The sequence below is a fragment of the Lipophrys pholis genome, assembly GCF_963383615.2.
Source record: "Lipophrys pholis genome assembly, chromosome: 9".
NCBI lineage: Eukaryota > Metazoa > Chordata > Actinopteri > Blenniiformes > Blenniidae > Lipophrys > Lipophrys pholis.
In genome coordinates this window covers 28,636,796-28,651,333 of record NC_137639.1, presented here as the reverse complement: position 1 = coordinate 28,651,333, position 14,538 = coordinate 28,636,796, and the positions used below count along the sequence as shown (strand labels likewise).

At 41.3% G+C, this 14,538-nt stretch overlaps 1 protein-coding gene across 1 annotated transcript in view; it reads left to right on the top strand.

Annotated features, from left to right (window-relative positions):
- The window catches only part of scap (SREBF chaperone), a 37,747-nt gene that overhangs the window by 1,865 nt on the left and 21,344 nt on the right, over positions 1–14,538 (top strand). Inside the window, exons 2-6 of the mRNA XM_080471134.1 lie at positions 7,247–7,447; positions 10,702–10,822; positions 11,229–11,386; positions 12,145–12,365; positions 14,399–14,504. Coding sequence (XP_080327260.1) covers positions 7,326–7,447; positions 10,702–10,822; positions 11,229–11,386; positions 12,145–12,365; positions 14,399–14,504 — 728 coding nt within the window. The 5' untranslated portion in view covers positions 7,247–7,325. The remainder of the gene's footprint in view (positions 1–7,246; positions 7,448–10,701; positions 10,823–11,228; positions 11,387–12,144; positions 12,366–14,398; positions 14,505–14,538) is intronic.

Below are 14,538 nucleotides of genomic sequence, written 5' to 3'. Positions count from 1 at the left end.
GTAAGCTTGTGCAAAAATCTACAAATTCCAAGTGCAGTGACTTAGTGTAACAGTATTTGTGAAGCTGATCTGTAAACTTGCAGCTCAGGATCATTGTAAGAATCTGCAGGCTGATTTCTTTTATTTTTATTTTATACTAAAAAAAAACCTTTATTTAGGTCAATGTAAGGCGGCTCCTTGAAATTGAATCATTTGTTTCTCATGGGGTTTATTCCTGCTTTCGTTATTCTTTCTGTACGATGCTGCAAAGACTGATTAAACTGCGTTAAACAATGGTTGCATGCACTGGGCATTCATGCCCTGCCAATTCAGACGTATTAATTTAAATGCAATGGAAAGTGCAAAAACTGACTTTAAAAAAATCAGACAGAGCGTTTCTATTTGGAGGGTCAAATGTCATGTATGCATTTATTGCAAATTCTATCATTATTGCAATGCTAAACAATATTACTGTGGAGCTCTAATTGTCAGGAATTAATTACAGACTAAAATAATCTGGTCATGTCTCTCGTTGTGCAGAGAAATGGTTTTGATATAGGCGAACATAGAATGATGAGGCTTTATTTCAGTATTTTAGTTAATTTGTGAATTTAATGCAATTGGTCCAACTTATTAATATACAGTTCTGTCATTTCTTATTTGCGGGGCATGATTTCACCATGATAACCTAATTTATGGCACAAGTTGATAATGCTGTAATGATAAATGTATGATTTCATTGCATAATTTCCATTTCTTACGGACACAAGTTGTCAAACTGTGATGGAGGATCACTTGTGGAAGTGTTATATATTTCCTGTACTTGACCGTACAGAAGAGGATTGCTGTTCTCCTGCCAGTTTGATACAGACTCACTTGTATATTGTGAAGTTTTGGAAGTTGACGTGTATGTGTGAGAGAAAGCGGTGTGTCTTTGTGTCGGGAGTGGCCACGGGCCCTGAGCCCTGCTGGTTGAGTTTCCGATCAGCTCAATCCGGGATTAGTTCCCTGACGGAGATGCTGCTGAGCCTTTACCAAATCAGGCCTTCCAGTGTCACTCACGTAACCTCCGTGGCGGGCAGCGGACTGGACGCACCGCGGAGGAGACATGGAGAGTGAGAGTTTCCCCTGGCGACCGGGACCTGACGGCAGGATCTCTCTCCTTCTGCAAAAAGACTTCAAAACCCTCTTTTAACCTCCGCACGGCCCATTGTGCAAGCTGGCTGCAGGGCGCCGCGGTGTTTACCGTTCAGAATATTTATACCAGCAGATCAAGAGACTCCTGAGGCGACTACCTCCCCGGGAATGTTTCCGCTGCTCCCGGGGGGACGAGCCGAGCAGTTGCACACGCAGCTTGAGTCGAGGAGGGAGCGCTGCGTTTCCCACAGGGCACAGATTAGACTAAAAAAAACCTGCGCCGCTCGAGTGAGGGAGATAAACCGCTCTCCCATCAGCAGGTACGGGCAATAACACAAGTCTTGTGTGGCTGACGTTTCAAGACGTAGATGGGGAAAACCATCTGTAGACGGAGCTGCAGCGTGTGCAGGAAAAGCCAGTTAAATATTGGGAAAATAAAAAAAGCGGCGCAGATCGAAACACTGGATGATCTGCCCTGAACCTGTGGGCTGAGTAAACAGAGCACAGCTGAGATTGGACCGCAGAGTCAACGGCACGTTACTGACTTTGTTTGAAATGAGGGGAAGAAAGATTTGACGTGATTCTGGATTTAGCCAGATTCTCAGCACAGAACCCGTTTGTGGATCTAGTTTAGTGAAAGTGTTTGTTATGAGATTGATAAATTATGCTTTCGTGAAGCGTGCATTCAAAATGACAGAATGTTAAATTGGAAAGAACAATGCAATTAATCACGATTGATGCTGTGTGATTAATTAAAGTAACAGTCCTAATTATTTCATAAATGGTAGCAACAAAGCAGAAGCAAAATATTTAGAAGAAAATGACTCAAAACAACATAGTCAACAAACTCTGCTGGTGTGAATTAGTAAATAAAGGCCAAGAGAAAGGTCACTGTTATTTAAAAAAAAAAAAACATCTCGAAGCATGAAAATATTAATATAAACACTTGATGTTAATCGTGAGCCACGTCTATCGCAAAATTCAACAAAATTATTGCATATTGGATTTTCAGTGTGAATAGTTTTATCTGTTCTTTTTATTCATGCTCTCCTCACAATCACTGTCTTCATTCATTTCACAATTATTATTCAGTTATGTTTATTTGAGCTTTTAACAGCTTCTCTGTTAAGGATACTCGTACTCAACACTGAGCCACTCGTCTCAAAAATAAAAAAAAAGTTACGACGAAAAGTCAAAATTTATGTGCACAAATTGGAGTTAGAGTTAAACGTCGACCCTGAAAGTATTTCGTTTTAGTAATTGGCTTTTGAAGCCTTTCTTCACAATCTTTCCAGACAATATATTGAGGATTTAATCATTATCGCCAAAACCATTTTGCAAAAAACACTGACTGTACTGCAATAAATCATGCAGTGCTTTTTGACAGAAAAGGGCCATTAATAGATCAATTCATACATTTTGTGGTATTGACCGATAAACTGAATCCATTCATAGCCTTAATTATTTCATGTGTATATGTCACACATCCCATTAAAGCCTCAAAACATTCACCTTGTAGGAAAGTTCAGTAGAAGCAGATCTTGTGAGGTAATTGCACTAATCCTCCCAGACCGGGGCGGCATCACAGCGCCTCTGGCAAACAATGTCAAATTGGCTTGTGCTTACTGCTCGCCACATTTTCATTTACCAACTGAGACTATCATGAAACAACAATTAGAAATCACAATACAAATTGTTTTCTGTCGTTACCAAAGCTACAGTTATAGTGTAGATTGTTGCCTTATAGATGCAAATAAAACTATAAAGAACTGGCATATATATATATAATGTATATATATATGTAAGTATATGTCATATTACTTCCTCCGAAAAATGTTGATTTCATCTTAAAAATTTTGATAGTTTTTGATTTTAATGGCCGTTTTCCTAAGACGAGCAATTTCAGCATCACATCTCTGGCTTTTCTTCAGTCGTGTCTGACAATCTGCAGGATGGATTGATTAATTGATCGCTGGATTAAATGATTGGTGGACGTTCTGGAAATAGTTTCTAACAGTTTGGAATAACAGTGTAAGTGTACTGAAGCTGCTGGTCGAGGCTGATCAAAGTCTGCTGAACATTCAGCTGCGGGCGGCTCATCGGCATCACTAATGAGGAAACAGGACAACATTGTTCAGCTGGTTTTCAGCGCCGGAAGATGAAACGCTTGTGCAGGAAAATAAACAGCCAAAGGCGAGGACTCCTGATAGTTTACTTTTCTTAGAAAATGTCTCCTGGTTAAGAAATATTTAGCCTATGTTATCAGTTAATTGAGCGTGTGTTCCAGAGAATAGTGGACGTAATGAACTACAACTACTCGGATTACTGTGTTATAGCATTTTGAAATAAATTGCATTTTTTTTCAAGTTCATAATTGCACATAATCTTACACTTTTCTGCTACTGTTTATGCCTGCTTTGTGAATATCAAATGTTTTGATCAGCATTTTTTTTTTTTTTTAACCCAAAAAGTTCCGAAGGGCCCGTCTACACGTGGTGAATAGTTCTTCTTCACATGTGCAAGTAGATGGACAAAAACAACAATGGCGGCCTGCAGAGCGTCATGACTCCCAGTTCAGATTCCCAGAATGGGGTTCAATCATAGGTACGTCTCTACAGGAGATTTAAGTATGACATTTGGTATCTTCTCTTGGATATGCAGCTTTCTTTCGGTTGGAACTATTTAATTGTTCTCGTGTCTCTTTTTCTCTTTCGACCTTATTCAAATAAGCTCACTTTTGTTTTAGTGACATGTTTTTTTAGCTTACGAGCTCATCTAGTCGGCTTGAAAAATGTGAGCGTGTGAGGCGTGGTCGTCTCAGGAATATAAATGAAAATAAAATGACTTTAAGTAAGTTATTTTGTTTGTAGCTCAATATAAAATGAGTTACAGCTTGGTTGCATGATAAATACTGAACTAATTAGTAATGTTGGGTGTAATTATGTGATTTCCTAAATGTTAATGTCTTTGACTTGTTGTTTTATTTTTATGCTTTTGACTTCCGTTTCCATGAGATCTGAAATAATTGGGGCTTCCAAGTGTTTTTTTTTTCAATTAATTACTTGAGTGGTTTTTAACAGTACCTTCACTTGTAATTGAGTACAATTTAACCAGTAGTTTCACTTGAGTACAAATTTTCAGTACTTGTTCCACCTCCAGTATTTCCTGAGCGCCAGTAACTCTTGGTGCCAGTAGGTACCCTTACTAATGCTGTGGTTAGACGCTGTTACAAATCCTGTCCTCTGTCCTTTCTTACCCAAATGGAGCCTCACATACTGAGCTATAGGGAAAGAGCTTGTTTTTCCTCTGGTGTGACCAGCTTCTCTTCAGTCACACTCCTCCCCTGGATGTTTTCGTCAGTGGGGAATCTTTCCACACCTTTTTGGCTGCTGAATGAACCGTGTGTTTAAGTGGCGTCTGGCATGTGACCACAGTTTGAGTTGGCCGGGAGAGGAAAACACACCGTGCAGTTAGTCAGCGCCATGTGTGCCAGCACTTAGAGTATGTAGGTAATTAGGCTTCGTTGGTCAAAGTCGAGGTCTTGTGTGTTTGTTTGTTTGTTTGTTTGTTTGAGGACATGTACTGCAGAGGCCTGTACTATGAAGCGGGCTTAACATACCCAAGCTTTCCCTCCATTATCCGGGTCGACAAAGCCACACATACACAGTCCTTGATAAACGGCACCGTAATTTCCGGACTATAAGCCGCTACTTCTCTCACACACTTTGAACCCTGCGGCTTAAACAATAATGCAGATAAATTATGAATTTTTACGGTTAACTGGCTTCATGCCACCAATACATGGGTGATGTGTTTAGGTGCATCACGTAACTCAAACCTTTATTTTTTTATTTGGTTGGTGTGGCTGATGTTCAGGCGCGCTCACTAGTCAGCTGGTTATCAACTCAGTAATTCAACCCAGGCTTTTCCCAACGGGGCCAGTGCAGCGTTCACATAAAAGGGGCGGAGTTTTCAGAGTCTGACCAATCACAAACCCTGCAGCTCACGTGATGAAGACGCAGACGATTATTCTCCAAAAATGTGAAGAATTCAAACGTCATTCAAACCGAAAGCAACACTGTTGCCGCGACGAATGTGAGGAAGGAACGCTGGCACAAAATTCACGACTCTGTTAATGCATAACCTCGTAACATAAAATATTGATTAATCGAACAATAAAAACCTACAGCACCGTGATCACTCAATTTCACTTTGTAACAGCATAGACGTTTCGGGCACGTCTCAGTGCTCGTTCTTTAGTTTATATTTTTCATTGACTTCCTTTGAGCCCCCTTCTTTTTCAAGTATTTGTTGTTGAGAACTGGACCAGCATGGTCCACCAGATTTTGACTTGATTTTATTTTTTTCCCCCATAATAAAAAAGGAATTAAAATAGATCCAAACCATCATTTGTACTGATCATACTCTGTAAAAATAACAGTATTCAGAGCTTCAAGACTTAATTTTGCCATATGAGTGAAAACAGAAAAACGTTCGTTGTGCCTTGGGTGTTTGTTTCCATGACAGTAGTGCTCCATGAACTGAAAACACAACTTTTTCACAACGCTCTGTCTTCGTGTAAATGGAAGAAAACGTAACTTTTTTGAAGCGCACATACAGTATGCACAGTTGTGGTAAATGGTTCTGCTAATGCGTTAGCAGATGGACAAAAATAATGTTTTGGCTCCAGACTGTCATGACTCCCCCTGGGGACAGTTTTGGGTCAACAATTAGACTTGCAGGCATATTTTTTAGATTGTGGGCGTAAATTACAAAGTACACATCCACCTTGTTTCCTGCAGCCCGATCTGAATGTTTCCTCCTCGGCGATGTCGCCTGTTCAACCTAGATTGATAACAGCTCTATCGTAAATTATACCATTTCAAAGTGCATCATGAAACTTGAATTTAAAGTATCGAGTGATGTCGATAAGAACGAGTTGTCAACTTGACACCTCTACAGACTCCTGTAGAAACTACAGTTGGGATGATCTCAAGCAAAACTCAACGTTGTACCACTGTAAAGGCAGTTTTATTGCAGAGCTGTTCTACTGGATGACAGTAGATTGTCCATATACTCCTGTTAAAGTGTCCGCAATACAGTGACCTTGAATTTTTACGGCGACCAAACACATGACATCCTATTGCAGGCTATGAGAAGTTCTGCGTCTTGAAAAATGGTTAAAATGCCAAACCAACGAAGAAGAACAAACTGTTAATTGTCCATTCAACAAAATAAACCATTGTGCATTGACAAAACTCTTGAAGTTGACAAAATCATATGATTGATTCATTCTTTGGCTTCATTTTAAAGCAAACAATTCATAAATGTTAGGATTTTTATTTTCCGTCTGTGGATTACACCATTGTAACCCCTTGGAGGTTGTCAAGTTTCATCAGATGAATCAATTGTAGTTTTCTGACTTTCTATAGTCCTATGATAAATTACAAGTCTGAATGAAGCTTGCTGTGGGCTAAGATGCAGATACAATATGTGATTTCAGCAGTTTCGGACTCTTACCTTTAATATTAGCTTGAAATCGGTGGTCTTATGTAATACAGTGAGAGGGGGTTATTGACTGCTGTTGTCTGAAAGATTGAGATGATCTTCTGAAAGTGTCATAAATTTCAAACACTGTCTCACTGCACCGCACTTCCACTTCGAGCTACAGTGTCTAACAAACGGTAAAGAGTACAGCAGAGATGACAATCATAGCAACAACAAAACAATAGTTGGCAAGTTCCCAGGAAGGCAAAATGCTGGACCATGTCCACGCTCTCTGTGTACTTCTACCCTGGACTTTTTCCCTGAACATAACTGCCTTTAGAAGAACGGCTCAGTTTCAGGTTTGTTTAGTTTATCTTCTGGAGCTTTGTGGCCTTACATAGATGACGTACAAGATAACGTTATGTTTGCATTCTGCATTACGCCAGTTGATGGAAAAACAACAAAAGTGCAGTTTAATTTACTGTTGTTTATGTGGCACAGTGTATCAGGGAATACATTTACAAGATTGTTAAAAAGCTTTCAATAAAGTCATTCCACTTTGGTTTCACCACTGAGTTGTTAGTAGGTGTTTTTGAAGTTTTACACACTGACATTGGTTTTGGGGGATCTTCTTCTCTCCCAGATCCCTGGATGCGCCGCGACGCCCTGTCCTCGGCCGCCCTGTGCTTCCCAATGGCCGGGAGTTGACCACACTCGCCAAGATGACGCTGCGCGAGCAGCTGAGAGAGAAGATCTCGGCGGCGTTCTACCGCCACGGGCTGCTGTGTGCTTCCTACCCAGTGCCCATCATCCTCTTCACCTCCGCCAGCATCCTCACCTGCTGGTAGGTTACCCTGCCATTTGGTTTGTATGTTCACTGTGTGAGGAACGGTTTGAGAACATCTGTAGAAAAGCAGTTTGGTGATAATGGAAAAACATTTATGCAGGAATAAGTGACACTGGTCAACACAATGTGATAAATTTCAAACACATGCAGCCTGATTTCATCTTGGTAAAATAGTGCCATAATAACCTTTTACATTTAAACTAAGCAGGTTCTTAAGTTTCTCTTTTAGAGTATAAAGAGATGAGGGGGAGATGAAAATGTCCATATTTTCACAAGACCAAACAATTGGTACCGAAAATGACTATAAAGTGGACCTTAAGTTAGTAGAAGTTGTGTTAAGCCTGAATACATCGTGGTTGTTTTTAGAGCGTTTTCTGTTTTTAAACGAGGAAACCACTCTTGACTAAAGTTTTTATTTAGCTGACAGATAAAGTCTTTCACTGCAGGTCACGAGCTCAACAATTTCTCTTTCTTAAAACTTTCCAAAAAAAACCTTTTTCCATTATTTGGAGGCAGTAAAGTCGGCAGCCTTTGAACGTCACTTCAAACACCTAATTATAGAAATTATCCTTAAATGTTACCTAATTTCCATACAGTTTGATGCTATGAATGCCTCTCTGTGAATGCCGAACGTGCACCGTTGTCCCATAGTAAAGTTTTCACAAGTATTAGTTTTTTTTAAACCCTGCTTTTGGGAGTGGCTGTCTGGGTAGGCTTCACACACGTTCACCTCCACCGTGGTTTAAAATATGCCGAACAAACTAGTTCTGCTAGTTTTGTCATTGCAAAACTTGATCTTTTCTGTGTGTCTTAACCACCAGAGCAGATGAGTTAAAGTTCTCCTTAACCTCTTTACTTTAAGATTGATTTTATTTTGAATTTTTTTCCATGGTCGAATCATTGTCAAAACATCTCGGTAAATTTCTGGTGAATTTTTTTCTTTTCAGTTGTGCTGAGAAAGTCTCAGTAGTTTATGAAATTCCTATATGAAAAACAATCTAGGAGCTAAGTGAAAGTGCTGAAGGAGCAAGTGAAAAACTGATTTAATGTTCTTTTTAACAACTGCACATCTTAAAACCGGCTCACAGTTCTTTATTTTGAGCATAGCTCACTTTTGAGAAGGCGCCCTTGTGTTCGACTGAATGAACTTTGGCTATAGAGCACAGAGGAGACGAGTAACTGGTTGGACTGGCCATCTGCACACACAGAGGCCCCCCCGCTGACATTCACTTAACACATGCACTTATCTACTCCTACTAAAGAGAGGACGTAGGTCAGAGAGTTGGCCGGGCTTCATCTGAAAACTTGTAAAACAATCTCGACAATGTCCAACACATGCATGCACCTGCTGCGTGCTGTCCTTGTTGCACCTTTCAGCGGGTCGGGGGGGGAGGCGAACTGCTGCCCCAGGGGGGAGCCAGAGAAAAAAAGCCTGACGCCGGCGATGTTAAAGGCAGGATTGGAGCAAAGGGCTGTGAGAAAGTGGCCATGTGAGATGCCTGTCCCTCCATCTGCCTCCCAGGAAGGGGGCCACCGCCAAACAAAAGAGGCCTTTGTGGAGATACAGTGACCTCGGAGAGTGGGGGAGGCAGGGGGGAGGCCTGGAGGGAGGGAAGTGGGGGACCGAGTGAAAAGAGAGGAGCCAGTCTTATTTCCAACAAAACTCTTCTAAATGTAATAATGCTATTTTTCTTACAAGTCATGTGTGAAGGTTGATTACCCGGGTAGTTATTTGCACATCTCCTCTTTATACTCTATGATAATGCTCCAATGCATAACTGGTAAAAACAAAGCAATTGTAAAGGTGGAACTTTTCGAAAATGCTCCGACACTGTCTGTGTCTGTGTAGATGATGGAAGCGTTTCTACTGCACATGCTCCTCACTGCCGTGGTAAATAGTTCTTCTGCACATGTGCGAGTAGATGAACAATAGCAGCAATGTTTGCCTCTGTTGTGTCCTGACTCCCAGTCCAGATTCTCCTGGGACTTGGTAATTTTGTAGTTGACAGTCACCGTGATAACAATTCCAACTTTATTGTCTGTCCATACGAATGTCCGTGTACTCACCAATTTTTAAAGCAGATTGTTCTGTGCGTCTGTTTTCATGGAATCAGGCATCCTTTTTAAAAAGTTGCTGTGTAAACAGGGTCTGAGTCTGGTTCTGCAGAAAGTTTCCTCCTCTGAGTCTGGCTCTACAGATTTCTTCCCGTTAAAAGGGAGTTTTTCCTTTCCGCCATCGCCACCTCTTGCTCATGTGGATTAGTTGGGTTTTTCTGTGTTGTATTTGGTTCTATAAAAATAAAATTGAGTTAAATCTGTGGATACCTTTTTAATGAGTAATGCTTTGGTTTCGAAAGTCTCCTGTAGGTCTTGTTTGTATTTGTCGGCGTTTCGACGCGTTATTTCATGACGAGTAAGCAGAGGGAAAGTGTACCCCTCATCAGGTCAATACAGTAAATCTTTGTGAGCTACATCCTGTCCATGTCTCCGTCCTCCCCTCAAACCTCACTCTGCTATTTATTGAGGGTTGCCCAACCATTCTAAAGCAAACTCACTCCCTCCACAACTCACGAGTGAGCGCTTCGGTGCTTTCAGAGGGAGCTTGTTCCACATGAATCCTCCCATTTCCAGGAGAAACAAGGTGTGGGTCTCTCCAGGTAGTACGAAGGGTTTATTCTGGGAAGAAAAGCCAGAGGAGCTGATTTCACCTCCCCAGAGGAGTTGCAACACAAACCACACAGATAATCCTACAAACTGAGGCTCTTTTCTTGATCTCAACACATATTTCTCTCTGCTTTCTGAGTCATTATAGTAATCTAAAATAACGGTTTAACACACTTTTCCCTGGATTTGTTTACATTTTATATCTTTAGAATCATTGGAACGTGGTGCAGTGAGTGAGAGTTTCTTTATCCAGGTTATCTGTCTTTTCTTCAATGATGCTTATATTTTAATGTTACAAATGTGTGAGGAGCTGAAAAATGCTGACTGTGACCAAGTACCAAGCTCTCTTTCCCTGCTTTCGCTTAAGTTCATTTTAAGAAGTTTTACAAACATCATAAATGGTCTCTTGAGTTGTAGCCACGAGAGCAATCCACATGTCAACTCTTGTCAGCAGCTGTAGTTGAGAGGTGAAAGGGTTAAGTACAGCTTCGATAACGGAAAGGACAAGATATCCTTTGACATGTTTCCAGAAAAGTTCAGATATGTTGATAACCTTGTCCCTTCTCTCTTGTGTCTCTCTGTCCCAGTTATCCGTTATTGAGGCTTCCCCTGCCCGGGACGGGTCCCGTGGAGTTCACCACAGGGGTGCGGGACTACAGCGTCCCTTCCCATGAGCCTCAGGGAGACCTCGGAGAGCGTCCAGACTGGGTAGGAGATGCACGCATTCCCCTAATTTCACAGTGTTGTATATATTCTTTCATGTGCATTGATCCGTCAACATCCAGAGCTGCTATTTAAAGCTAAGTGAGTAATTTTATCGTTGAATCCAACAAAAACAGAGTTTGAGCTGGTCCTCTGACATACAAACATGGTGGCTCATAAATAATGAAACAGAGGGTGAACACAAAGCAGTGACTCTTTTTCCTGTCAGCCGCAGTTTTAATTTACACTGAGCCTTTCAGGCAGAGCAACTAGAGCCTCAACGGGATTTAGGTCACGTTTTCACCGTGTGAGCTCTGATATTAAACGTAGCGAGAGGCAGTAGTGGTAGGACGTCTTCTTTATTACTCCCTTTACCAGTTTATTAAGTGTTTATGTGTTGGCTGTGCTGCAGTACCGGGGTCCTCCGGTCGCCTACATCCAGCAGGTGTTGGTGAAGGCGGCGGTGTCTCCGTGGGACAGCAGCCTGGTGCCGGTGGACGTGTTTCGGTCACCGCTGGGTCGAGTCTTTACCCTGCTGGAGGAGATACGCAACCACGTCCACTCTGACAAGTAAAGACATACAGTGGCCGCTCCTTCCGGTGATAACATGGTCTATCATCTAAAGTCAAACAAGCATCACCACAATGAAACATTAAAATTAATACTATTGTGATGTTAAATCCTACAACGAGCTCCAACACACTGCATCATAAGATGTTAACAGTTTCACAATGTAGGGTGGGATCAGTCCCCGGCTTTAAAAATGATCTTAATCTTAAAATCATTGAAGAGAGGTTAAAATTTCAGATTTTTTTTTTTTTTATTATCAGGGAGAAGCCTAACCGCCACATTCTTCATTATATTAGAAATATCGCTTGTCCGCAAGTCACACGATAATCAAATAGAATTTTGATGATGTCAGTGTTTGGAGTGTTTTTAATTCGAACTGTATAAAACAAAACAAAAAAACCTGCTAAGCTTTGCATGTTACTTTGGTTTGAAGAACATTTGGAAACCTCTCAAAACCCACAAAACCTTCTTTGTCAAATACTTCTTACAAAACATCTTTGTCTTTTTCCTGAAACACATTTTCCGGAAGGTTAATGTGAAAGAAGAGCTAGTTTGACTTGGGAAACAAATATACTCTCCTTGAATAGTGAGGGGAATAAAGTGACCTCCAAACAGCAGCCAGTCGTACTCTACAAGGTTTTCTGCTTGACAGCTGTGATGCACCAAGCACACGGTTTCTTCACTTGGTGCCTCTCTGCGTCTCCGGCCTCTTCTCCTCCTGACCTTTTCTCCTCCCGTCGTGCCTCCGGTCTCGTCAGGTCTGGCGTTCGCAGTCTGGAGACGCTGTGTCTCCAGGTGACGGACCTGTTTCCAGGGCTACGCCGGATGCAGTCGGTGCTGCCGGAGCACGGCTGCCTACTCGTCTCTCCCGGAAACTACTGGCAGAACCAGCGCGAGCTGTTCGACTCGGACTCTGACATCCTGAAGACCATTCAGAAGCATGAACCCAAGGGCCTGCACACCTCGGCCACGCTGCGAGGTATCCAGCAGTAAGATTCCCCGGAGATTAGCAGCCGCTGTGGCGTGCTGTTGCAGAAATGTACTCCTGTCACTTTCAGCTTTAAGAATCAGTCTTCATTTGATCAGGAAACGCAACTCAAATGTGCTTGATAACAGTTTTAATGAATTATATCTGCAAATCTACATAGCCAAACGGATATGCCTTGAGTGTATTTATTTGAGTAGACATGCATGCACACAAAACACATACAACTATCCAGAACAGTGATATTAAACATAGATGCCTTCATCAAATACGTCCGTAAAAAGAGTTAAAATAAGAAGAAAACAACCCAATTCAAGAAGATATAAATCTTTTTTAAAGCATACAGACATATTAAATATCAGCGTATATAAAACAATGTATGTCTAATACTAATGGTAAAAACCATAGAGGGGTAAAAAAATAATACATTGTGATGGAGAAAAAAAGCATAAAAACTACAAGATTTGAATCACAAAGTCAAACTGAAGAGGGGAATTTAAAGTTTATGTTTAAGATTATTAACATCATCCGTGTGTCTCCTCCTGAAGGTTGTTCCAGCTGTTTGGAGCGTCCCAATACAAATGAAGGTTAGACGTGACTGGAGAAATTTAGTTTAGATTTTGGCGTTTTACTTATTGTCAAGTCATCTTTGTGAGTCCAAACAGATTTTGAAAGTCAACCTGCATTTCTTTCAAGAACTTTCTGCATTTATCGACACATTTGTGAACGAATCCTGGCTGGTTTGGTGGTTTATTTCCGAGCATATATATCATATATATATATATATATATACATGATATATAATGTTCTTTGAACTTGGCCAGAAATAAACACATTTCTCAGAGTTTAAGAGCCACAGGCAACATGCTGTAGTTATAGTTGTTTTTTTTAATCCAAGATCTATCCTGCTTACTCATTAGTGTAAGCCAGCCAAAGAGAATCACACAGTTTGATTCAGATTTAAAGCAACAACAGCCTCTAAACAACAAAAACATAAAGAAATGACTCAACTCAGAGCAGTTTTCTCCTTTACAAAGTTTCCAATGCAACAGGACAAAGTGATGCTCACCGCAAAGCACATTGATCTACTACTACTAGGTCTAATTTACAAATAAATACATTGAAAAGATGTTGATCTTGCAACTGAATCGAGTTAAAACAAGCTTGAGATGGAATTAAAAGGCTGAGCTGTGTGGGTGGCAGAGACGAGGAAAACGGTTTAAAAGATTTTTTGTAGATTGCAGCAGCAATTTAGTGTTTTACATTGTAAACTATCCAAATGAAGAGGATCCAATTACCGGATTCCTTCTGCTGCACAGCTGTCGTGTAGCAAGGTTGACTTAAGTGCACCTCACACACACACACACACACACACACACACACACACACACACACACACACACACACACACACACACACACACACACACACACACACACACACACACACACACACACACACACACACACACACACACACACACACACTGACGAGATAATAGACATGGAAATTCCAAATCCCTCAGTTCGACCTGTAATTTTCTGGTTCCATGAATCTGATCAGGAGATGATTAAGTCCTCCCTGACATGTGTGTATTTAAAGAGACTAGCAGTGTAAGAATTGATGTGATTCTCCTCTAAATCCAACCAGCGGGTTCGAAGCAGCTGGAGTAACTGTAGTGAATGCAGGATTAGTCGTATCCGCAAACTAAGCAGCTTTCACGTTAACACAGTACAAGCGTTCTCATTCTGTGGGCAGTTTTGTTCAAACTTTACCCACTGACACAGTGAACCAGCTGCCTTCCGCTGGCTCAGCGTTTCACTTCACCTTCCAGCTCAGGTGTTTGAAGGGTGGGAAGCCAGAGGGTGATGGAGTCGAGCTGAGGGATGACCACTGATTGTCTGAGACGTTGCACATCACACAAAGCATCGACGCACATGAGCTGCTAACACACGTTTTTTTTTTCTTCTTCTCTGTTTGCTACTAAGCTGAAATCTTGACTCACCTGGTAATCGTGTGTGTTTCAGACCTGCTGTTTGGCGTCCCTGGAAAGCACACAGGAGTCAGTCACTACAACAGGAAGAGAGTCGTGACGTACACGATCACCGTGGTGCTGTCCAGCTACGACGCCAGGTGAGTCTCCTCTGCAAGTGAACGATTAATGGAG